At 38.3% G+C, this 23,242-nt stretch overlaps 1 protein-coding gene across 1 annotated transcript; it reads left to right on the top strand.

Moving 5' to 3' along the window:
* The first annotated feature begins 221 nt into the window (after positions 1-221).
* Positions 222-2,782, top strand: LOC103448551 (large ribosomal subunit protein uL24c-like). Its single transcript, XM_008387813.4, has 4 exons — positions 222-627; positions 1,606-1,644; positions 2,053-2,283; positions 2,393-2,782. Exons 1-4 carry the CDS (start codon positions 523-525, stop codon positions 2,594-2,596), a joined length of 579 nt encoding a protein of 192 aa, XP_008386035.1. The 5' UTR covers positions 222-522; the 3' UTR covers positions 2,597-2,782.
* Positions 2,783-23,242: the final 20,460 nt, after the last annotated feature.

Raw genomic sequence — 23,242 nt, 5'->3', positions numbered from 1 at the left:
TCCCAATTATTTGCAGTGTTGCATAATTTACAACTTTTGCGTCTTACATTGGAAGCAAACCTTTCACCAACAAAAAAAACAAGGTAGGGAACATCACCAATGCAATGCTGTGCTCTCTGCATCGAGCAACCAATGATCGTGCTGTGATAGGGAAATGATCTTGCACTCCCCATTTTCTGTCTTAGTTCGAAAAGTGCTTTTGAATGACTGAAAGTGTTTTTAGAGAAAATATATTTGGTTTCCAAAAGCACTTGGTTTTCCAAAATGAAATTAATGTCATCTATTCAAATCCAATCTTAAAGACGAAACGACGTTTTCGAATCCAATCAGAGTCGTAACCAAACAGCAGTCAAGACACTAGTCCCATCATACGATTTGGGCTGGGCTTTAGCTTATGCTAATGTCAGCCCATCTCGAAGCCCATCTTTGAGTACAAAGACCTGCTACTCTCTCTCTCTCTCTTAAGCTACTGCTTCTCTGTATTATCCATTTCTGTCACATTCAGAGCCAAGCAACGAGAAAATGGCAGCCATGGCTGCACTTCAGAGCTCCATGACCTCTCTTTCTCTCTCCTCTAACTCCTTCCTCGGCCAACGCCTCTTTCCCCCAACCCTGTACTCTGTCCCGGTACGCTTTCCTTTTCTCCTCCAATTCTTATGTCAAATATAATGATATATACATGTACATATATATTTACACATGTATTAGTATTTTGCTGCATTTCAGTTCTTTGCTTGTAGCACTGAAGTGGGTCTTGCCTAAAATGAACACTCTCTCTTTGTTCCAGTGGTTTCTGCAGATTGATGTGATTTTACTTTTCTTTGTGAAATTGAATTCCTTTGTTAATATGTAAAAGTTGGGTTTCTAAGAATATGAGAAATGAAAAGGAAATGGATAATTTTTAATGTGTTTATGTACAATTTTGAAGAAACTGCATCTCTGGTTACGGTTCTGACAGTGTTGGATTCTCTGTTCAAAATTCTCCAAGTGGGTATTGTAAAGTTGAATTATTTCGTTGAAAGTGAATAAAACCAGATGCAGGAATTGACTGAGAGGTTTTAGTGGTTGACGAAGGTTTCCGGTAAGAGTGAGCTTTATACTTCCCTAATCAAAGATTTGGTTTTCCGGGTTTATAAGTGGCCCTATATTAGTGGATGACAATGTTTATGCTTTATACTTCGTTGACATAATGTTTAGCTGGAGTGAGCTTTCAGTTTACATAGTCATGAACAGGCTTTCTGTATCCTACATACTGATCGTGACACACATATCGGTTCATTCTATTAGAATTATTTCATTTCTTTTCATATTTTTTGAGTTAACGCCTTCAGGAGATGGGATTCACCAAACGTGTCATGTTGAATTTTACTAGTAAGTTTCTTAAAAAGAATCTGATATGTTTTTCAAGGCCATATTTCTGCATGGGTTTTCTCTTATGTTTTGTTCTTTCTTGTCATCTCAAAGAAACAAAATTTTATACCGTCAAGGTAATGGGAATGGTTTTTATACCATTCACATTGTAGCTTTGAGTTTGAATTACTCTGATCACTGGGAGGAAAAAGGAGAATCATTTCGTAACAATTTATCTGCTTGTTTCATGTGCAGCCCAAATTAACAGCAAAGCCTTGTCTCATTGTAGTGAAGGTCAGTATCATAAGTCCTATCTATCTTTTCTTTATTTTTGTCAATAAGTTTTTTCTGTTGTATACAATCAAAATCTGATGCATGTATGGTGGAATTGCTAACTTACTAGAATAATATGAAAGCAATCTTTGAGCATGTAATTTGACTCATAATTTCCGCGGACATGCACCACTAAGTGGGACTTACAATAGTCACAAAGAAGGCATTTGATTGCAACTTATTCACGATTGGGGTGGAGAGTCTTTTATCTTGATTTCCTGGCTAAACCAAGAAAACGTTATTTCAATGTCTGGTTTACATAATTTAGTATCTTTTTCTTTTTAAAACACTATTTTGCTAAATGGGATATGATGTAGCACATTAGGGCTGTTCACCTCCTGAAATATTGCTCTTTTCGTCCTCTGGCAGCTCAAAAGATGGGAGCGGAAGGAATGCAAGCCAAACAGCCTTCCAGTTTTACACAAAATGCATGTTAAGGTTGGGGACACAGTGAAAGTCATATCTGGACATGACAAGGGTAAAACTGGAGAGGTGACAAAGATCTTTAAGCACAACAGCACCGTGATAGTCAAGGAGATAAACTTGAAGACAAAGCATATGAAGAGCAGGGAAGAGGGTGAACCAGGACAGATACTTAAGGTTCTTTTTCTTTTGTAAAATTTGTAATCATCAACTTATTAGTTCTTTTGTTTCCTTGCTTGCTAGTTTCATTTGATTACAAATAAACATTTTAAACTTCATATTCCAGGTAGAAGGAGCCATACACAGCTCGAATGTGATGCTTTTCTCGAAAGAAAAGAATGTAGCAAGTCGGGTGGGTCATAAAATCCTGGAAAATGGACAACGAGTTCGCTACCTCATCAAAACTGGTGAAATAATAGACAATGCAGAGAACTGGAAGAAATTGAAGGAAGAAAAAAAGAAAACTGAAGAAGCCGTCACTGCTGCATAAGGATCAAATTCTTACCTGAACGCGGCTGTAGCTTAGAAACTCCAGATGTATTAATATCATTTTGTAAGTTTGTATTAATTCAATAACTTCTTGTGCTCTCCAGTATTGCACTTACAACTGAGTTATATAATTTTGTTTATTTGCGTTGGTTGAATGAGAAATTAGAATGTTGGTCGTCCTCCAAAACATGCTAGTTATCTTTTATTTAGTTTGCATTTTACTGAGCATGGGATTTTTCTTCAACACTATGCGTTTGGTGCTTAGGATTGTAGAATTGGCTAACTCACCGGATTCGATGTTGTCGAAAGAACGTAACTTCCAAATTTAGTGTAGCTGAAGGTAGAAGATGGATTACGTTTGGAAGAGAAGTTTTGTTCGTAACTTATCCATCCAATTCCTTCAATTTGAAAAAAAAATTTGGAATTTGACCTTTATTTCTTCCTTCAAACGTACCTTCAATTTTGTGAGTTATCTTCCCTTATCACTTCATAACATTCGGAGTAAGTGCATGGAAATTCTCTTAAACTTGTTTGTCTTAAGATTGAATCAAATTGAAAAAATTGTTGAAAACCTAAAATGTATGAAAGCACGAACTTTGCATATTGTGAATTCGTGTTCATATGACGAACCAATTTTACTATCTTCATACACAAAATAATTCATTTTGAGATTTTGAAGCACTTAAAGATGTTAAGAAATGAGAAAGTTATAACGGAAATTTGTAAATTGGCACGAAACAAGTTGAACTTGCATAGAGTACAACTCGTAGAAGCTCGACTTGCCTATGTTCGGTTCGATAATAAACCAAACTTGAACATTGGTACAATCAGCTCGTAGAGATCTTAAGCAAACAATATTTTCTTCATGAGACATCTTGAATATACTCTATCAAAGAAATTTGCTTAGAAGGATCATTTTTCTGATTTGCTTTTGGAGAATTATCTTCACTTTTATTTTTAAGTATTGATTGACTATCTTCATTTTAACTTTTTATTTCCCAAGACGGAGGTTGATATTATAGGAAAGGGATCCACCTAATCCATCAAGTTCGGAATTCGGGTAGTTGAAATTTAATCCAACGGTTATAATTATTATAACTTTTAAAGAGACCTCCTATTTATAAGCTTTGGATCAAATTTCAACGGTCTGGATCACAAACTTAGTGGATTAGGTGGAAAGGGTTCCGAAGTGGATCCCTTTCCGATATTATATTCCTCAGTCTTCTTTTGTTTTTGAACTACATGCATGATAACCTAGCCTCTCACTGAGTTCCAATCATCTAAAAAGAAAAGAACGTCCATGTGGTCATTTCAAAGTACTATTCATAAAAATTGTATGTTATATTGTTCATGTGTTATTATAGCTCACTCAATAAAAATCATCTAAGCAAAATTTTTATTAAAATGAAAATCGTTTAATCAATCAACTATAACAATTAAATAAATTGTTCGTAATATTGCAATTCATTGACTAAACAAAACCATTTCTTTGGCCATGATCCCGTAACCTCTTTGCATGTGCAAATCACATCGGCTCTAGACGTTCGCACAAAATTCGAAAATATTAATCAAGATGTTCCCTCGAAATTTAAAAAATACAATTAATAGTCTTTCTCATCCATTTCTTTCATCTCCCGATGAATATTAATCAAGACGATCCCTCAAAACTAAAAAAAAATAGAATTAATAGTCATTCTCATTCATTTCTCTCATCTTCCAAGCACGAGACTTGATGATAAACGATGCGCACCACAAATTATTCGCTAAAAATACACAAAAAAAGACAAGTCCCAAGTTCGGACTTCTTGTTGATCAATGATCACACGCAAGTCTGCATCATATGTTGGACAAAATTAAATATGGATAACGTAAAATACTTTTCTTTTCCATTTTGGTTATATGTTATCACAATTGTATGAATCTGGAAGCGTGTACCATTCACATCACATGGATGATTTAACATTTGGCAACCATGCATGCATTGACAACACTCTCATTATTCTTATATCTCCACAAGAGAGTTGCTAATGAAACTTTCTTAAAAGTAAGATTCTTTATGAACTCTCTGTTATCTCAAAATTTTAATAATATTTTATAATATTAGCATAAAAATTGACGTTACACTGGAAAGTAACAAAAAATCTCTAAAAAAATTCACTTTAAAATAGTCTCCTCGCCATTTCTGGTCTCGACAGTAGTACATTTGTAATTGGTGTAATTTCCATAAATATGATATAGACCAGGCGTGGAAATATTTGCCTCCCAAAAAATTTAAAATTTATTTATTAATTACTATCCTCACAGGCTTTGTCGATTATATTAGCTACATGATTACACGTTTACAACATCCAATATTATATTATTTTAGCTACATGATTATTATACTAATTTAGGGATATGATATTATATTAGCCACATGATTACAACATCCAATACTAAGATTAATTCAATGTATATGTGCGTGTGTGTGTGTGTATATATAGCAGCCTGCGGTGGAGAGCAAAAGAAAGGGAGCTATGGCAACATACTGTGTTACCGGAGCTACTGGTTTTATAGGGTCTTGGCTGGTGAAGACCCTCCTGGAGAAAGGCCATATGGTTCATGCAACAGTCCGTGATCCTGGTCTGTACACCTCTTTAATCAATTATCTCTCTCTTGTTTTTCTTTTTTTGGTTATATTTTTCACGCTTTTATTTTCATCCAAGTAGAAAAAAATTATAGCTTTCTTTTTGTTCAGATTTTGTTTGTGGTTTTTATGGTTGATCTTTTAACTAGAAAGGGAGATAAGAGATAGAGAGATGAAAACCGGTGAAAGAACTCTGTTTTGGGAGAGAAAAAAAGATGAAATAGGTTATTGTGGGCCCGCCACTAATACAAGATCTTGTTGAGAGAGAAGAAATGATGATATTGATAGTTAATTCGTTTCATTTTCTAAGTTGAGAATTAGCTTTCTGAAATTTGCACAAATTTTTGGTGAGATCATCAATACTTGCATATAGTAGCTAGAAGCCTAGAAGGATCTTATTTGAGTTAGCATCAGGTTCTAATAGTGGTATTCTTTTAGTCAAAGATCGTTTTAGGTAGAAAGTTTATGAATATACCTGCCTAGAAGTCATTTGGTTAAACATAATTACATGCATTTTAAATTATCTCAAGATATATGTGTATAAGCATGACATTTTGATTGGTAGACCACGAATGTAAGTTTATGTCAGCCCGGCTCAACTTACAAGTCTAGTTTATGGTTGAGATATCCTTAATTCATAAGATTGTTTGCAATTGGAAGATGTATATTTGAGATGTAAAAACTATATTTACATCCCATTTTATATTTTCATCATACGTAAATGAAATTCTACTCGAATAAGTAGATATATAAATATAAGATCTCATTAAAAAAAAATTTTTTATTGGAACCCAACACCCAAAAATGTGAAATATATATATAGAGAGAGATTATTTTCACACACCCCAAATTACTTCTCCCACACCTTTTAAATTTTTTAATATTTTCTACACACCATTAACACTTGATAGAAAAATATTAAAAAATTAAAAGGGTGTGGAAGTAATTTGGGGTGTGTGAATATAATCTCCCATATATATATAGGGAATTGTTATTAGTACTCCAAAAATCTCATTCTACACTCTAAATTTTCTATATTAGGAAACACTTCTGAGGAGTGTAGAATGAATCGTAAGGCTATTGGCACAATTAGACAATGGGTGGATGATAGTGTTTTTCACCATGTGTCTAATGAAACCAATGCTCGCGAGTTTTGGACGAAACTTGAGTCTTTGTTCGAGAAGAAGCCCAAAAAGCCTTCTTGATCAAAGAGCTCATCAATGTGAAGTACAAGGATGGTTTAAGTGTAGCAAAACACTTGAACAATTTCCAAAATATCATCAACCAATTGGCTACTATGAAAATGACGATTGAGGACGAGCTACAAGCGTTATTGCTACTTGGATCCTTGCCAAACAGTTGGGAGACCTTTATGGTGAGTGTAAGTAACTCTGCTTCTAATGGTGTTCTTACTCTTGATAATGTTAAAAATAGCATGCTCAATGTAGAAACAAGGAGAAAGACTTCTGGCATAGATAGTAGCCAAGTATTTGTCACAGAGAACCGCGGAAGAAGCAAGAGCAGAGGGCCTAGAGGTTATGGCAAGAGTCATAGCTGATCCAAGTCAAGGTTCAGGGGTGCATGCCACCATTGTGGCAAAGAAGGCCATATGAAGAAAAACTGTCGAGTTTGGAAGAGAGAGCAAAAGGAAGGAAACAATGAGAAAAAAGATGATACTGGCAATACCACTGCTGTCATATGTGGTGATGTACCAGAAATATTGTCTGTTGGTGAATGCCTGCATATGGGCAACTTTGACGGAGACATTGAATGGATCTTTGACAATGGAGCTTCCTTCCATGCTACGTCCAAACGGGAGTTCTTTAGTACATACAAAGAAGGTGACTTTGGCATAGTGAAGATGGGGAATGAAAGCTATTCCAAAATTCTTGGAATTGGTGATATTTGCCTAAGAACTACTCTCGGTTGCCAGTTGATGTTGAAAGATGTGAGACATATTCTTGATATACGTCTCAATCTGATATCCATCGGTACCCTTGATCAACAAGGTTATTATCACCATATTGGCGAAGGAAAATTGAAGCTTACTAAAGGCTTAATGGTGGTAGCAAGAGCACGACTTTGTTGTACGTTGTACCGGTCAAATGCCAAGGTTTTGAAAGATGAGTTGAATGCTGTGGAGGACTTATCTCTAGACTTGTGGCATAAGAGGCTAGGCCACATGAGCGAGAAAGGCCTATAAATTTTGGCAAAGAAGTCTCACATTCCCTTTGCCAAAGGTACGTTGTTAAACTCTTGTGAGCATTGTTTATTTGGAAAACAAAGAAGAATTAGTTTTTCTGTTCCATCTACAAAGAAAGGAAATTTGTTAGATCTTGTTTATTCAGATGTGTGTGGTCCCATGGAAGTCGAGTCACTTGGAAGAAATAAATATTTTGTTACGTATATTGATGATGCTTCACAAAAGGTCTGGGTGTATTTGTTGAAATCCAAAGACCAGGTGTTTCAAACATTCCAGGAGTTTCATGCCATGGTGGAGAGGGAAATTGGGAAACCTCTCAAGTGCCTTCGTAGCGACAACGGCGGCGAGTACACATCTCACCAGTTTAGAGAGTATTGTGTGAAACATGGCATATGTCATGAGAAGATAGTTCCTGGAACTCCACAACATAACGGTGTTACTGAAAGAATGAACTGAACCATCATGGAGAAAGTCAGGTGTATGCTAAGGACTGCAAAGTTATCTAAGCAGTTCTGAGGTGAAGCTATAAGGACAACCTACTATTTGATCAATCGATCTCCATCAGTACCATTAGGTCTTGATGTTCCAGAGAGAGTATGGACTGGTAATGATGTGTTTTACTCTTATTTGAAGGTGTTTGGTTGCAAAGCTTTTGTGCATGTGCCCAAAGAGCAGAGATCGAAGTTAGACTACAAAGCTACACCGTGCATCTTTCTTGGTTATGGCGGTGAAGATTTTGGTTACAGATTATGGGACCCATACCAGAAGAAGTTTATCCGAAGTAGAGACGTGGTCTTTTATGAAGATCAAACAATTGGGGATTCGGATGAAGAGGCACAACTAGATGGCGTAGTCAGAGGAGTTGATCCATTAGCTTCAAATGAAGAAAGTCACGATGACATCCCTGAAGCAGCTGCAAATGAAGTGCCTGCAGAACCAGATAATGCTGATCAGGGAGAGCCTGATCAAGATGAGCCAGACCATGAGATTGCTGATCAGGAGGAGCCTAGTCAAGAATAGCAGATTCAAGGAAAACCCAATCAAGGGGAGCCTCTAGCCCCGCAAGAGAATGAAGACCAGGTCAGAAGATTCAGCAGAAGTCGAATACCATCTACCAAGTATTCTTCATCAGAGTATATCATGTTGACTAATTATGGAGAACCCGAAACTTATGAGGAGGCCAGAGCTTATAACGACAGTGATAAATGGATGAAGGCAATGGAGTCAGAGATGGATTCCTTATTAAAGAATGATACTTATGAGCTAGTGGAGCTTCCAAAGGGCAGAAAAGCATTGAAAAACAAGTGGGTGTTCAAATTGAAAAGGGACGACAACATGACAATGTACAAGGCTCATTTGGTTGTCAAAGGTTTTGGTCAAAAGAAAGGAGTTGACTTTGATGAGATTTTCTCACTGGTGGTGAAGATGACTTCCATTCGAGTTATCCTTGGTATGGTAGCAAGCATGGATCTTGAGCTCGAGCAGTTAGACATTAAAACTGAATTTCTCCATGGCAATTTAGAAGAGGAGATATACATGGAGCAACCCAAAGGCTTTGAAGTCAAAGGTAAAGAAAATTTGGTGTGCAAGCTCAAGAAAAGCTATATGGTCTTAAGCAGGCTCCGAGACAATGGAATAAAAAGTTCAACTCATTCATGGTGAATAATAGGTACAAGATAACTCATGTTGACTTTTGTGTCTATATCAAACAATTTTCTGGAGGTAAATTCATCATTTTATTGCTTTATGTTGATGACATGTTGATTGTCGGTCAAGATGCTTCTATGATTAAAAAGCTCAAAGAAAAGTTATCTAAGTCATTTGACATAAAGGACTTAGGGCCAGCCAAGCAGATTTTGGGCATGGAGATAATTCGTGACAGAAAATCCAAGAAGTTATGGCTGTCACAAGAAAAGTATGTTGAACGAGTGCTTGAAAGGTTCAACATGAAAGCAGCCAAATCGGTAAGCTCACCTTTAGCCAATAATATCAAGTTGAGCAAAGAGTCATGTCCAAAAACATATGAAGAAAATGAGAAAATGGCAGTTGTTCCCTACTTTTCAGCAGTAAGAAGTATCATGTATGCAATGATGTGCACACGGCCAGATATTGCTCATGCAGTAGGTGTGGTGAGCAGGTTTCTCTCTAATTCAAGGAAAGACCATTGGGAAGCTGTTAAGTGGATTCTTAGATATTTGAAGGGGACTTCTAAGATGTGTTTGTTCTTTGGCGGTTCCAAACCAATCTTGGAAGGATTTACAGATGCTGACATGGGAGGTGACCTGGATGGTAGAAAATCTACGTCTGGGTACTTGTTTACTTTTGCAGGGGTAGCCGTGTCTTGGCAATCCAAGTTGCAAAAGTGTGTTGCTTTGTCCACAACCGAAGCTGAATACATAGCCGCTACAGAAGCATGCAATGAGTTGTTGTGGCTGAAGAGGTTTCTCCAAGAGTTGGGTTTGAAGCAAAGTGATTATGGCGTTTATTGTGATAGTCAGAGTGCTCTGGATTTGAGCAAGAACACTACATATCATTCGCCCACTAAGCACAATGATATTCGTTATCACTGGATTAAAGATGCTATCGAGAACAAGTTGCTACAGCTGAAGAAGATTCATACCGATAATAATTCTTCAGACATGTTGACAAAGATAGTCACAAAATCAAAGTTGGAATTCTGCATTAAGGCTGCTGGGATGGACTCCAGGTAACTTGGAGTCATGATCGAAATTCCTCCCTCATGGACTGGAGAGGAAGATTGTTGGTATATGGTCCAACCCACGATCAATGTTCTAGATTATTCTAGTAAGCAAGTGAGGTGGCTAGAGCATGCTAGACAATTCTAACATGTTATTAAGTAGATGGAAGAAGCTAGAGAGAACTAGCTTCCTTGGTTGCAAATGGAAAGATCTATAAGCCACACTTTTGTGGCTAGTCTAGAATTATCTATGCTAAAGGTTTGAAGAATACACTAGAGACTACAAACTAGTTCTAGTTTGTAGAAGGAACTAGAAACTAGTAGAATGCCAAGCCCTCACCTATAAATATGGGTGTGATGTTGTAGTGATGTAACCAATTAAGAACCAAGTGTGAGTAGCAAAGGATCAAGTCCAAAGCTAGAGTTCCACTCCAAGAGTGAGAATGAGAGTGTTCCACTACACATTGTGAGTGAAGTTTAGAGTGATAGAAAGTGTGTGTCATACTTTCTTGTATCCATCAAGCCTTATCTTTGGCTTGGTAAGACTACTCTTGTTGTACTCATCTTTTTCATAGAGTGAAGATTGATCCTTGTTTCGTGGACGTAGGCATAAATTGCCGAACCACATAAATTCTTAGTGTCCATTTTCTACTTTACCTTGAGCATTCTCTATCTTGTAGTACCGACATTCCTAACATGTAAAACACACATTCCTAGGCATTTTGCATCTCACATTGGAGATGCTCCAATCGTGCTAATTTTCTTCTATGAATGTTTCAATAAGGGTGATGAGTTTCCACTTAAAATCGCACAGCCAAGTGTTTGCAGCTATTATCATTGTGGACAAGCACTGATCGGTTGAGATTGTTCCGAGCTGATTTGCGACAAGAAGGAAGCTTCGACGAGGCTGTGAAGGGCTGTGACGGCGTATTTCACGTTGCAGCATCAATGGAATTCAGTGTTACCGTAACAGAAAACATTGGTAATGCATAACATATGTGCTACATTTTCACTACACAAACAACACATAGCCCTACGCTCTTAATAAACCCTAACCGAGTTCCTATCTAAATTGTTTTTATGTCTAGAGAGCTATGTTCAATCAAATACCATTGAGCCTGCAATCAAAGGAACCATAGACCTCCTCCAATCCTGTGTGAATTCTGGAACGGTGAAAAGGGTTGTACTCACCTCTTCCATTAGTACCATCATTGCCAAAGATGGCAACGGAAATGCAAGAGCTGTTGTTGATGAGTCTTGCCAAACTCCAGTTGATCAAGTTCTAAGTGCAAAAGCAAGTGGATGGGTAAATGTTTCCTCTCCTCTATATAAATCTCTCTTTGCTTTATTTTTACAATTAGAAAATACTCAGTAATCCGACGCACATATTAGTCTATCTAGTTGAAATAGTCATTATCGTCCAACATATCAAACGAGGTCTCATTGTGCATTAAAAACATTCTTTCTTTAATTTACAGGTTTATGTACTTTCCAAGATTCTCACAGAGGAAGCAGCATTCAGATTTGCAAGTGATAATGGGATTAATCTTGTATCAGTCATAACAAGTACTGTTGGGGGCAATTTTCTCACTTCCAAGGTTCCATCAAGCATTCAAGTTCTCTTATCTCCAATAACTGGTGATTCTGCTATATCTCTCTTCTTCTTTCTTTCTTAAAGAATCTCGATGGCACAAGAAAGATTTGTCATTGAAATATACAAATACACTATGTTAGCCTTTCCAATAGGGGTGTGTGACTACAATACCCCTTGCCCATAAGTGTATCGGGTTTTTTAATGGGGCAGATGAAAGCGATGAAAGTATAGGACCTATTTCTTTAAATCTCACCCGTTCATTTTATGTTACATTAAATGCAACGTGCTTTATTGATTTCCCTCAAAATAAGAAGTATGGATATCATAAACACAATTGAAGTTGTGGATAGATCTTTCTATGCAGGTGACTCTGAACTTTATGGCATCTTATCTGCGGTAAATGCAAGGATGGGATCAATTGCTTTAGTTCATGTTGAAGATATATGCAATGCCCACATCTTTTTAATGGAGCACACCAAAGCGGAAGGTCGTTACATATGCGTTGCCCAAAGTTGTCCAATATCTAAGTTGCTTAACTATCTAGCTCAGGCGTATCCTTGCTCAAATTCAAACAGGTATAGTACATTTTTCTGTTAGACTTTTCAAGCTGCATATTATTTCAGTGATACTTCTCTTCTTAATGTTCAAAGAATTCCCAAGTTCAAATCTCCCTCTCGGTCGGGTGAGCTTTATGTTCTCAATTTAGATCCTCATCAGATCATTATGTGTGTGTGTGTGTGTGTGTGTGTGTGTGTGTGTACATTGCTAGAGGCAGTTCAAGAAAAATGGTCTTTAATACCATTTTCTCAGTGACCAAATGAATAATGGTCATAAATAGTAGGGATGAAATGAGAGTTGATTATTGGACTTAGCTCCTTATTCCTACTCAATATATATTTTAATTTGCTCGGAGTTTGTAACTCAAATAGTTAACTACTAATTATACGCACCTCCTAAAATTGTACAAGATTTCCCTTTATATACATAATGTTCTGTACATATTTTGCAGGTACAGAGTGATTGAGGAAGAAAATGATGTAGTACCCTATTCCGAGATCTCTTCAAAGAAGCTAACAGATTTGGGATTCACTTACAAGCATGGAATTGAAGATATGGTTCACCAGACAGTTTCTTGTTGTGTAGATTATGGCTTTCTACCTCCTATTTAGAGTTTAGAGTTTTTCTACGTTGTGGTTAATAACTTCTTTTTTTTTTTTTTTAAATGTGAACATATCGTCGGTGTTGTTCATAATTATATCATTAATACTATGAACTTACAGTTGTCAACGTATGGTCGACATGATTGTCAGTACATTGTGATATTTTAACTGCAAGTGCGCCTAACCGCAATTTAGAAAGATGGTTTAATTAAACTAAATCTCTGGTTATCGATCAAAGATGTGGGCTTGTTGGCAAACAGACATTTCCTTTCCTCTGTATTTTCATGTATTCGTCTGGAAGCATTTTTAAGGTTCTTTTTCAGGTATTGCTGAAAAGTTTTTTTTTTTTTTTTCTTGTACAAAAAGCACTCGTTTTTTTTTTTTTTTGATCGAGGAAAAAAAAGAAAAAAAAACACTTGTTTATCTGTCAAATTATAGTTGGAAGGAAAAGCCATTTTGACCATGGAAGATGCTTTCGGCAGTAACCAAACCCGCCTTTACTACTAAATACTGTATCCAAGTCAACTGTTTTGGCTAGCCGAAGTGAGAAGCCAAGTTGGTGGCCACCTTACACAAAGCTGTAGATTCATCTGCGAAACAAATATGTATTCAAGTCAAATCAATTAGATTTAATGCTTTTGGCATCTTCATCGAGGGAGACAAAATGACAGGAAGAAAAGAATCTCGAAGTTGGACCCGGAGGCCTTGGAATTATATATGGTATAAATAAGAATTCAGTTTTCTCGTTCTTTAACATTATGTTTGGAAGAAGGAAATAAACGTGAAATTTTAATAAAAGTCAGAATTTATAAATTGACATGCATCAATTCATTTGTTTGGATTCATAAACATATAAATTTAGAATTTCCGTGTGGAAAAAAAAAACTTGGAATTTGAGACCTCCAATTCCTAAGTTCAAATTCCATATAAATAAGTATCATTTCCCAATTTCTATGATTGAGAGTTTAAAAATAATAAATTCCATATTCAATTTTGTGGATGCACAAAATCAGTGAGGATTTTGGTACAACAGAAAGTGTCAAGTTTGTGACCTTCGCTAGATTGCTCCGGTCACTAGTGTGGATAAGTATGTAAATGGATGGAGACAGGGAAGCAAACACAAGATGTACGTGGTTCACCCAGATTGGCTACGTCCACGGAGTAGAGAAGTTCTCATTAATTGTGAAGGGTTTACACAAGTACATAGGTTCAAGCTCTCCTTTAGTGAGTACAAGTGAATGATTTAGTACAAATGACATTAGGCAATATTGTGGGAGAATGATCTCCTTTTATAGAAGAGAGTTTCTAGCTTTGTTCTGACATTGACACGTGTCGTGTTGTGATTGGCTTCTGATGTTGACACGTGTCTCGTTGGGATTGGCTTCTGAGGTCAACACGTGTCGTACTGTGATTGGCCTCCTGGTTGGAAGGAAACTCTTCTGAGTCTTTGACGATATAACCTTAACTGGTGCTCAGTAGTTTCAGGATTGGTCAAGTATGGTACAAACAGTGCTCCCCTAAGTTCCCGAGTGAAGGAAGCTCCTCGATTGGGGACTTGCAAGATCCAAGCCGCTGAGTAATCACGAAACTTCTAAGTACCGAAGTATGGTATTGTCTTCACTTGCCTTATCTATCTCATAGGTAGATGTGGCATCTTCTCTGGAAGTACTCTTCCTCCATCCAGGGGTGATATCTTTAACCGGTGGAGATGTACAAGGTAATGTACCAATTTCACTTGAAGCTTACTTGTAGTTTCAAGCTTGGTCAAGCGCGATACAAACCATATAGTAGGAGTCCCCCAAGTCGCCGAGTTAGGAGATCTTCCAAAAGAGGTGACAGACAAGGTAAGCAATCAGAGCTCCAAGCAATCAGTCCCAGATCAAAAGTTTGATTTCGAGTTCCAGCTGATTGTTCTCATTCTCTTTATCTTGCAGGCAGCATGAAGAATAAAGAGAAGAAAAAGGAGAAGAGATGATATGAGATACTTTTGCTTTTGAAGAAGTAACTTTCCACAGGCTTATTCTTGAACTAGGCTGGAGGGTTTTCTGGTTTCCTCCAGAGTATAAGGCCGACTCAAGAATTTGAGGATCAAAACAAGTTCATCAAATTTAGAGTACGTTCGACCCTGATGATATGGGATACTACCCTGATGATATGAGATACTTTTGTTGTTGACAAAGTAGTGGATGTATCGGCACGTGTTTTGTTACGCTTGTCTCCACATGCTTCCTTGTATCCTTCTCACTTGCCCTATCTGTTCCTCAGGCAGATATGATATCTTCTCTGGAAGTATAAGATGTTGAAGAGGAGTACTCGAGAGCAATGCCAGATAAGTAATCATGCAAGGGGTTCCAGGCAGTCAGTTCCTGACTGGAAGCTTGATTCCAAGTGCTGACTGATTGCTCTCTTTCTCCTTGTCTTGCAGGTAAGAATAAGGGCAAAAGAAAAGACAGGGAAAAAGCATGATATGAGATACTCTTGCTTTTGACCATGATGATATGAGATACTCTTGCTCTGATGTGGCTGGTTTGCATAGGTATTATTGGGGGGGGAAGAAAGCTGAGTATTTCGAGAGGCTTCGTTGGGAGTGCCCTCTCAGATATGAGGAAGGGTTGAGCATTTTTGCAGGTCTGCCTGTCCGTGGAGGATGAAGGTCAACATATATAGGAGTCTTCCTAACAACAAGTAGTAATGTTATTCCTTTACCCTTCTTGGTCATAGCAATATAGTGGGAGCTGCAAGCTTCACGTGTTTTAACTTTGTCAGAGCATTTTGAAAAAGTGGTTTGTGGTATCTGAAAAGCTGATGTTGAGTGTGAAGATTGCAGACAAGCTTTATCCAAGGAAATCTGGCTCTCGAAGTTCGGAGAGTGGTGCCTCTTCGGTTTTCGAACAAGCAATCCTGTCGGGGATCTGGCTCTCGAGATTCGGAGAATAGTGCCTCTTCGATTTTTAAGAAAGTAATCATGTTGGGAGTCTGCCTCTCGAGATTCGAAGGGCGGTGCCTCTTCGATTTTTGAGCAAGTAATCCTGTTGGGAGTCTGGCTCTCAAGATTCGGAGAGCGCTACCTCTTCAATTTTTGAGAAAGTAATCCTGGTGAGAGTCTGGATAGCAGTGCCTCTTCGATTTTTGAGAAAGCAATCCTGGTGAAAGTCTGGCTCTCGAGATTTGGGGAGCGGTGCCTCTTCGATTTTTGAGAAAGTAATCCTGGTAAGAGTCTGGCTCTTGAGATTCGGATCGCGGTGCCTCTTCGATTTTTGAGAAAGCAATCTTGGTGAGAGTTTGGCTCTCGAGATTCGGAGGGCGGTACCTCTTCGATTTTTGAGCAAGTAATCCTGTTGGAAGTCTGACTCTCGAGATTCCGAGAGCGGTGTCTCTTCGATTTTTGAGCAAGCAATCTTGTTGGGAGTGTTTTCTCGAATGTGAGTAAAGGTTGGGCATTTTTTCCAGTCTGCTTTGCCACGGAGCACGGAGGTTGACACACATAGAGACTTTTTAGTTATCAAGCAGTGGTGCTATTCCTTTACCCTTGTGGGTAATAGTAGGGTAGTTGGACCTTCAAAATTTATGTGTCTAAACTTTGTCAGAGATCTTTGGCAAAGTTATATGTGGTACTCGAGGAGCTGATGTTGCGTGTGGAAAGTGGTGCATCTTCGAAATCCGAAAAGTGGTGCCTATTCGATTTTTGAACCAACGGTCATGTTGCCCTTTCTTTTATAAGGGCACTAATTGTGTGCAAGAAGTACATTCAGAGAGTTATTGCTTGTAGGAATTTTTCCCTTATTTTTGTACTTCAGAGATTTATTGCACCTTATTTCTCCTTCATCATTTCTGAGAATGTCTGGCCCAGCTGACCGTCATTTTGACTTGAACTTTGGTGAAGAGGCAGCCATGCCTTCTCAAGACAACATATGGGGCCCATCATTCTTATCCTCTACTGGTCTTCTTATCATTGGGGACTCTGTGATGAAGAATGATATAATCGCTGCGGTGGTGGCCAGGAACCTTCTCACTCCCAAAAATAACAGACTACTTTCTAAACGGTCTAATGAGTTGGCTGTTAAGGATTCCCTGGCTTTTAGTGTTCAGTGTGCAGGTTTTGTGTCAAAAATGGCCTAATGCCTATTTGCTCGAACCCGCCAAGTTGAATCAATGGCGGCTGAAGTGATAAGTCTTAAACAGGAGATTAGAGGTCTCAAGCATGAGAATAAACAGTTGCACAGGCTCGCACATGACTATGCTACAAACATGAAGAGGAAGCTTGACCAGATGCAGGAATCTGATGGTCAGATTTTACTTGATCATCAGAGGTTTGTGGGTTTGTTCCAAAGGCATTTATTGCCTTCGTCTTCTGGGGCTGTACCGCGTAATGAAGCTCCAAATGATCAACCTTCGATGCCTCCTCCTTCTGGGATTCTGTCCAGTACTGAGACTCCGAATGATCACCCTCTGATACCTTCTCTTTCTGGGGCTCTGCCGACTGCTGAGACTTCTCCTAAGCAACTTTTGTGAAGGCTCCCTCTTATTTGTTTATTTTGACTCATGTATATGTACATATTTGTAACTTATCGGAGATATCAATAAATAAGCTTTGCTTCATTTCAACGTATTGTGTTAAATACACCAAAGTCTTCTTCACTAAGTTCTTTGAATTTTTTCTTTTGTTGAAGCTTGTATGTTGAAACTTTGTGAGTGAAGCATGTAGGTTGAGGTAGTGTTCCCTTAATTTCCCAAGTGAGGAAAACTTCTCGGTTGGAGACTTGAAAAATCCAAGTCACTGAGTGGTCGTGAGACTTCTGAGTATCAAGGTGCAGTAGTATATGGTAAGAGTCCCCCAAGTCTTCGGTCAAGGGAGTTGATGAATGAGGTGTCTTGCTAGTAGCCAAGTTTCTAAAGTAACAAAACTTCACAATTTTCCTTTCTAAGTGGTAGCCTAAAACTCCTCCTTCATATATATTTGTTATAAAAGTTGTTAGGCCCAAAGAAGATGAGACCTAGGCAATTTTTTTTTTCAATTTTTCGAATTTTTGAATTTTTGAATTTTTGAATTTTTGAATTTTTGAATTTTTGAATTTTTGAATTTTTGAATTTTTGAATTTTTGAATTTTTGAATTTTTGAATTTTCGAAAATATATATATATTTTTTAAGCTTTGTAGGTGAAGTTTTGAGGTTGAAGCTTTGTTGGGTACCATGAATTGATTTTGCTTCACATTATCTTGATCAAGAGTGTGTGAAGCTTTTATGGGTTAAGCTTTTATGGGTCAAGCTTTTATGGGTCAAGTTTTTGTGGGTGAAGCTTTTGTGGGTGAAGCTTTTGTGGGTTTTGTGGGTAAAGCTTTTGTGGGTGAAGCATTTGTGGGTCAAGCTTTTGTGTTGAAGCTTTTGTAGGTGAAACTTTGGAGTTGAAGCTTTTGTTGGGTACCATGAATTGATTTTGCTTCACACTATCTTGATCAAGATAGTGTGAAGCTTTTGAGAATTTGTAGTTGTCCTCCATTGATGAAGCTTTTTTTGGTGAAACTTTTGTATTAAAGCTTTGTAGGTGAAGCTTTGAAGTTGAAGCTTTGTAGGTGAAGCTTTGGAGTTGAAGTTTTGTAGGTGAAGCTTTGGAGTTGAAGCTTTTGTTGGGTACCATGGATTGATTTTGCTTCACATTCTCTTGATCAAGATAGTGTGAAGCTTTTGAGAATTTTTAGTTGTCCTCCATTGATGAAGCTTTGTTGAATTTCCCAATTTCCTTTTTTTTCTTTTGGGAAAATTAGAAATTTGAAAATGTGGAAGAGACAACATATACAAATTTTGCTTCCACATGTTGAGCAAGAGATTATGATGCAAGCCACACCTTGTAGTAGTCGAAGGTTTGGATGAACCATATAAATTGAATTTGCTTTGAACAGTCTTGATCAAGAGTGTGTGAAGCTTTCTACGAGTTGTAGTTGCCCTTCATTGATGAAGCTTTTGTTGGCACCATAAATTGGTTTTGATGCACACTGTCTTGATCAAGAGTGTGTGAAGCTTTTGAGAATTGTGATCAAGAGTGTGTGAAGCTTTTGAGAATTGTGGTTGAACTCCTTTGATGAAGCTCTTGCTGGCACCATAAATTGGTTTTGCTTCACACTGTCTTGATCAAGAGTGTGTGAAGCTTTTGAGAATTGTGGTTGCCCTCCATTGATGAAGCTCTTGTTGGCACCATAAATTGGTTTTGCTTCACACTGTCTTGATCAAAAGTGTGTAAAACTTTTGAGAATTGTGGTTGCCCTCCATTGATGAAGCTCTTGTTAGCACCATAAATTGGTTTTGCTTCACATTGTCTTGATCAAGAGTGTGTGAAGCTTTTGTACGAGTTGTGGTTGAACTCCTTTGATGAAGCTCTTGTTGGTACCATAAATTGGTTTTGCTTCACACTGTCTTGATCAAGAGTGTGTGAAGCTTTCTACGAGTTGTTGTGTTTGCATTGTTACAGAGGAGAAATGTATGAAGCAGATGCAAGAGGGCTGAATGGCTTGATCTACGTATGCTATGCACTGAAGTTGTTGTTAGCTTGCAATAAAACTTTGTTGGTGACTATAACTCTTGTTGGGTATAAGTGCTCCCCTAGTTGAGTTGTCAAGCTTGATGGTTTTTGATTATTTGTGAATGCTAGGAGTTCACATATACAAGTTGTACCACTCGTCTTCTGGTAGGTGGAATGAATGGTGAGTTGCTTTCATCACTTGGTTGGTTGTACGAAGATGAGTTCCTTCATCACCTTTAATCACATTTCATCACCTGGTTGGTGGCATGAAGGAGAGTATGAGTTGTACATTTCATCACCTGGTTGGTGGCATGAGTGGCAAGTTGCCAAATGATATTAGAGTATGGGTTGTACATTTCATCACCTGGTTGGTGGCATGAAGGAAAGTACGGGTTGCACATTTCATCACCTGGTTGGTGAGAATAAGGGCAAAGTGTCGAGGCACATTGTAGCAAGTGTCGAATGACACAAAGTATGTTGAACCTTTTCGAAGCACAGTTGGCTTATGTATGGATGTGTTGGAATGTATGATGTTTATGTATGAATGTGTTGGAATGTAGAATGTCTATGTATGAATGTGTTGGAATGTGTTATGTTTATGTTGATTGATATGAGTGATGCTTATGAATGTTTTGCTATGCATGAAGGGATCCATGCTTTTGATATGTGAACCATGTTGGTTGTAACACTTAGTATCACATACTTTGTGTCAAAGTACGCATGTTGAAGTTCTGAGTTGGAGTATAAGGATAAGTCAGCATAGACCAAGTGTTCCAGTGCTAGGAACGCAAAAGACTCAGAAGAAGTTGTCTGAATTCCCTTTTCTTTAAATATTTGCCGAATGGTTTGTGTGACAAAAGATCTCAAACGGTTGAGAGTCAAAACATTTGTAATGTGTATGCCTTCTTATAATAGCATTTCCTTTAGTACCTAGTCCTCCACTTTGAAAGAGTGGGGTTTGGCCCCATAGTCATAATAGTCGACGATACGTTCATCCCTGGTTGTCTTGATACGAACTTTTATCCCTCTTGTTGTAATGGGCTTGGTGAGTGTAAAAATCATTCCTCTTACCAAGAGACAGATACGTTTGGTGATTTAGCGAGTAGCTAAATGAGGTAGGAGATGATGCAATGAGTGTTTGAATGGCCAAGATCTCCTCACTTGGTAGAACTTGACTCCCACTTCCCACTTGTTGATAGGGGTTAACCATATGGGGGTTCCCTTGGTATATCCTTACTTCGGCAGATGCGTGGTTGTAAGCCTATGTCATCACCTCAGAGTAAGTCTTCCAAGTGTTAGCATTGATCATGTACTTGACGAAACAATCACGTAGGCCTGCCGTGAAGGTCTTGAGGGCGGTCTTGTCATCTGCCTCAGCGCAGTGAGAATACTCATGGCTGAAGCAACCGGCATACTCTCGTAGTGACTCGTCCGGCTTCTGGCGATTAGTGTACAAGTCATCTGTAGAATGCAAGCGATCGGTCTGGAAGATGTGTTGAGAGACAAACAGTTTCCTCAGTTCCTCAAATGAGGTTACCGTCTCAGGTGGAAGACGGCAACACCAGTTTAGAGCTCCGCCAGATAGGGTGAAGAGGAAGAGAAGACATTGCTCTTCGTCGGTGTGCATCCGATATGCCATGGTGGACTCAAAGAGGTTAAGGTGTTCAATTGGGTCATCCCTTCCAGTATAAAGTTGTAAACCAAGCTTTTGTTTTGTCTTCGCTTGAAGGGGGTGTCGAGGATTCTCCTTATGAGAGGGCCAGGCCTGGGTTGGTTCCAATCAGGTATCTCAGCATGACGTTCGGCCTTCAATTTGTTTACTTCCTCAAGGATTTGTAGGACAAGGGGGTCTTGAGTTGAGTCATGTACCACTGAAATTTTCTTTCGTAAGTCTCCATCGCCTCTTGGAAGTAGGAAAGTTTAAGCAAGAACGTGTGGTTTTTCTTTGGACTCGTCGTACTGACTTCTAGGGCGAGTCTGTCAGAATACCTTAGAGTCTCATGTACCTTCATATTCCTCTGGGACATGTCGTTTCTTCCTTAAATTGGCAGCTGGTCTGGGTCATGGGATGGGACCGAATCTTTCAGAAACCTTTGGGTCATTGATCTTCAAGCATATGTGGAGGGGATTCTCTCGACGTTGCTTTAAGAAGCCTCGGCAGTCACGATAAACGGCTTTCGATCCTTCCAACCCTTTTGCAATGAGGTGTCTTCCTCCACTTCTCCTACTTCGGGTCGAAGCATCTGGGTTGAGAGAAGTCTCATGTTGATCAATGTTTTGATGATTAGCTCACTCCTTATCAGGGATACTTATGTCGAATGGAGGTGACCCTCCGTGTTGGGAGGCACCCAGATGATGGTTGATACTTGATGTCCATAGGGGCAACGAGCTCGCGTGTTTGAGTACGCCTAGTTTCGTGGACCGTCTCAAAGACCTATTCATACTGCTCTTGGAGGATCTCATTCTTCATCCCTATCTTGTTGTTCTGAGTCTTTAGCTCATCGACTTTAGCCTGAAGAGCAAACTTCTTTTATTCATTCTTTCGTTGCTTCGCACTAGGTGCAAGAGGGGTGTCATTCTGTGTAATGTGGCTTCCTTTGCTCTCCATATTGGAAAGGGATGCCTGGTCAAAAGAGAGTGTACGAATGGTGGAAACTAGCTTAACAAACGGCGCCAAATGTTGATGCACAAAATCAGTGAGGACTTTGGTACAACATAAGGTGTCAAGTTTGTGACCTTCACTAGATTACTCCAGTCCCCTAGTGTGGATAAGTATGTAAATGGATGGAGACAGGGAAGCAAACATAAGATGTACGTGGTTCACCCAGATTGGCTACGTCCATGGAGTAGAGGAGTTCTCATTAATTGTGAAGGGTTTACACAAGTACATAGGTTCAAGCTCTCATTTAGTGAGTACAAGTGAATGATTTAGTACAAATGACATTAGGCAATATTGTGGGAGAATGATCTCCTTTTATAGAAAAGAGTTTCTAGCTTTGTTCTGACATTGACACGTGGTGTGTTGTGATTGGCTTCTGATGTTGACACGTGTTGCGCTGAGATTGGCTTCTGATGTCAACACGTGTCGCACTATGATTGGCCTCCTGGTTTGAGGGAAACTCTTCTGGGTCCTTGACGGTATAACGTTGATTGGTGTTCAGTAGTTTCGGGATTGGTCAAGTATGATACAAACAAATTTCATTGTTCTTTTAGGTTAACCAAGCAAGAAAATTTACAAATTCTAGAAAATAAAATCCTGTCATTTCAATTTCCGTTATTTTGAAATTCCTTAGTAATTTAATATTTTCTCTTTATTATGATGCGTCAAGTCTCTTTACTATGAGGTGTATAAGGAAATGTATGATATATAAACAAATCTCTTGTAAGCCGGAAAGCAATTTGTGACTACATGTAACCTTATTTAAATTATGATAGCAACTAATGTTTTTCTAACCGGAAAACAATTTTAGTTTGGAGCAAAAACTACATTTGCATTTCCCAAAAATGTATGAAATGTAATTGTCTATTTCTATTGACAATGCTCTTTATAGGTTCTCCTGATAGCGATTAATGTTTTTATTTTTATGACAAACTATTAGATAATTTACATTATATTTATTTATATTATGGACAGCAGAAGAATTTCAACTCGAAATCCGGTGATTTAAAGAGAAATGCAATATTCATCACGGCAATCCAGCACTTGTTTACAACGATTAATGTTAATACATTACTAGAGTATTTATTAAAACTTTCTATTGTCAAATTTTGTTTGTACAGCCATCAACTCCTAGCGGTGTCACGTAGTCACGTTTGAGAACCCAAAGCCTCTCTGCCGCTTCCAAATTAAA

Source organism: Malus domestica, chromosome 11 (genome assembly GCF_042453785.1).
Source record: "Malus domestica chromosome 11, GDT2T_hap1".
Lineage (NCBI taxonomy): Eukaryota > Viridiplantae > Streptophyta > Magnoliopsida > Rosales > Rosaceae > Malus > Malus domestica.
Note: the sequence above shows the minus strand (reverse complement) of the source record. Positions and strands in the feature narration are given on the sequence as shown.

Excerpts from the sequence above, each read along its gene's own strand:
- LOC103448551 (XM_008387813.4), top strand. The coding sequence starts at position 523 with ATGGCAGCCATGGCTGCACTTCAGAGCTCCATGACCTCTCTTTCTCTC. Across the intron at positions 628-1,605 it reads CAACCCTGTACTCTGTCCCG|CCCAAATTAACAGCAAAGCC; the intron begins GTACGCTTTCCT and ends TTTCATGTGCAG. Across the intron at positions 1,645-2,052 it reads CTTGTCTCATTGTAGTGAAG|CTCAAAAGATGGGAGCGGAA; the intron begins GTCAGTATCATA and ends GTCCTCTGGCAG.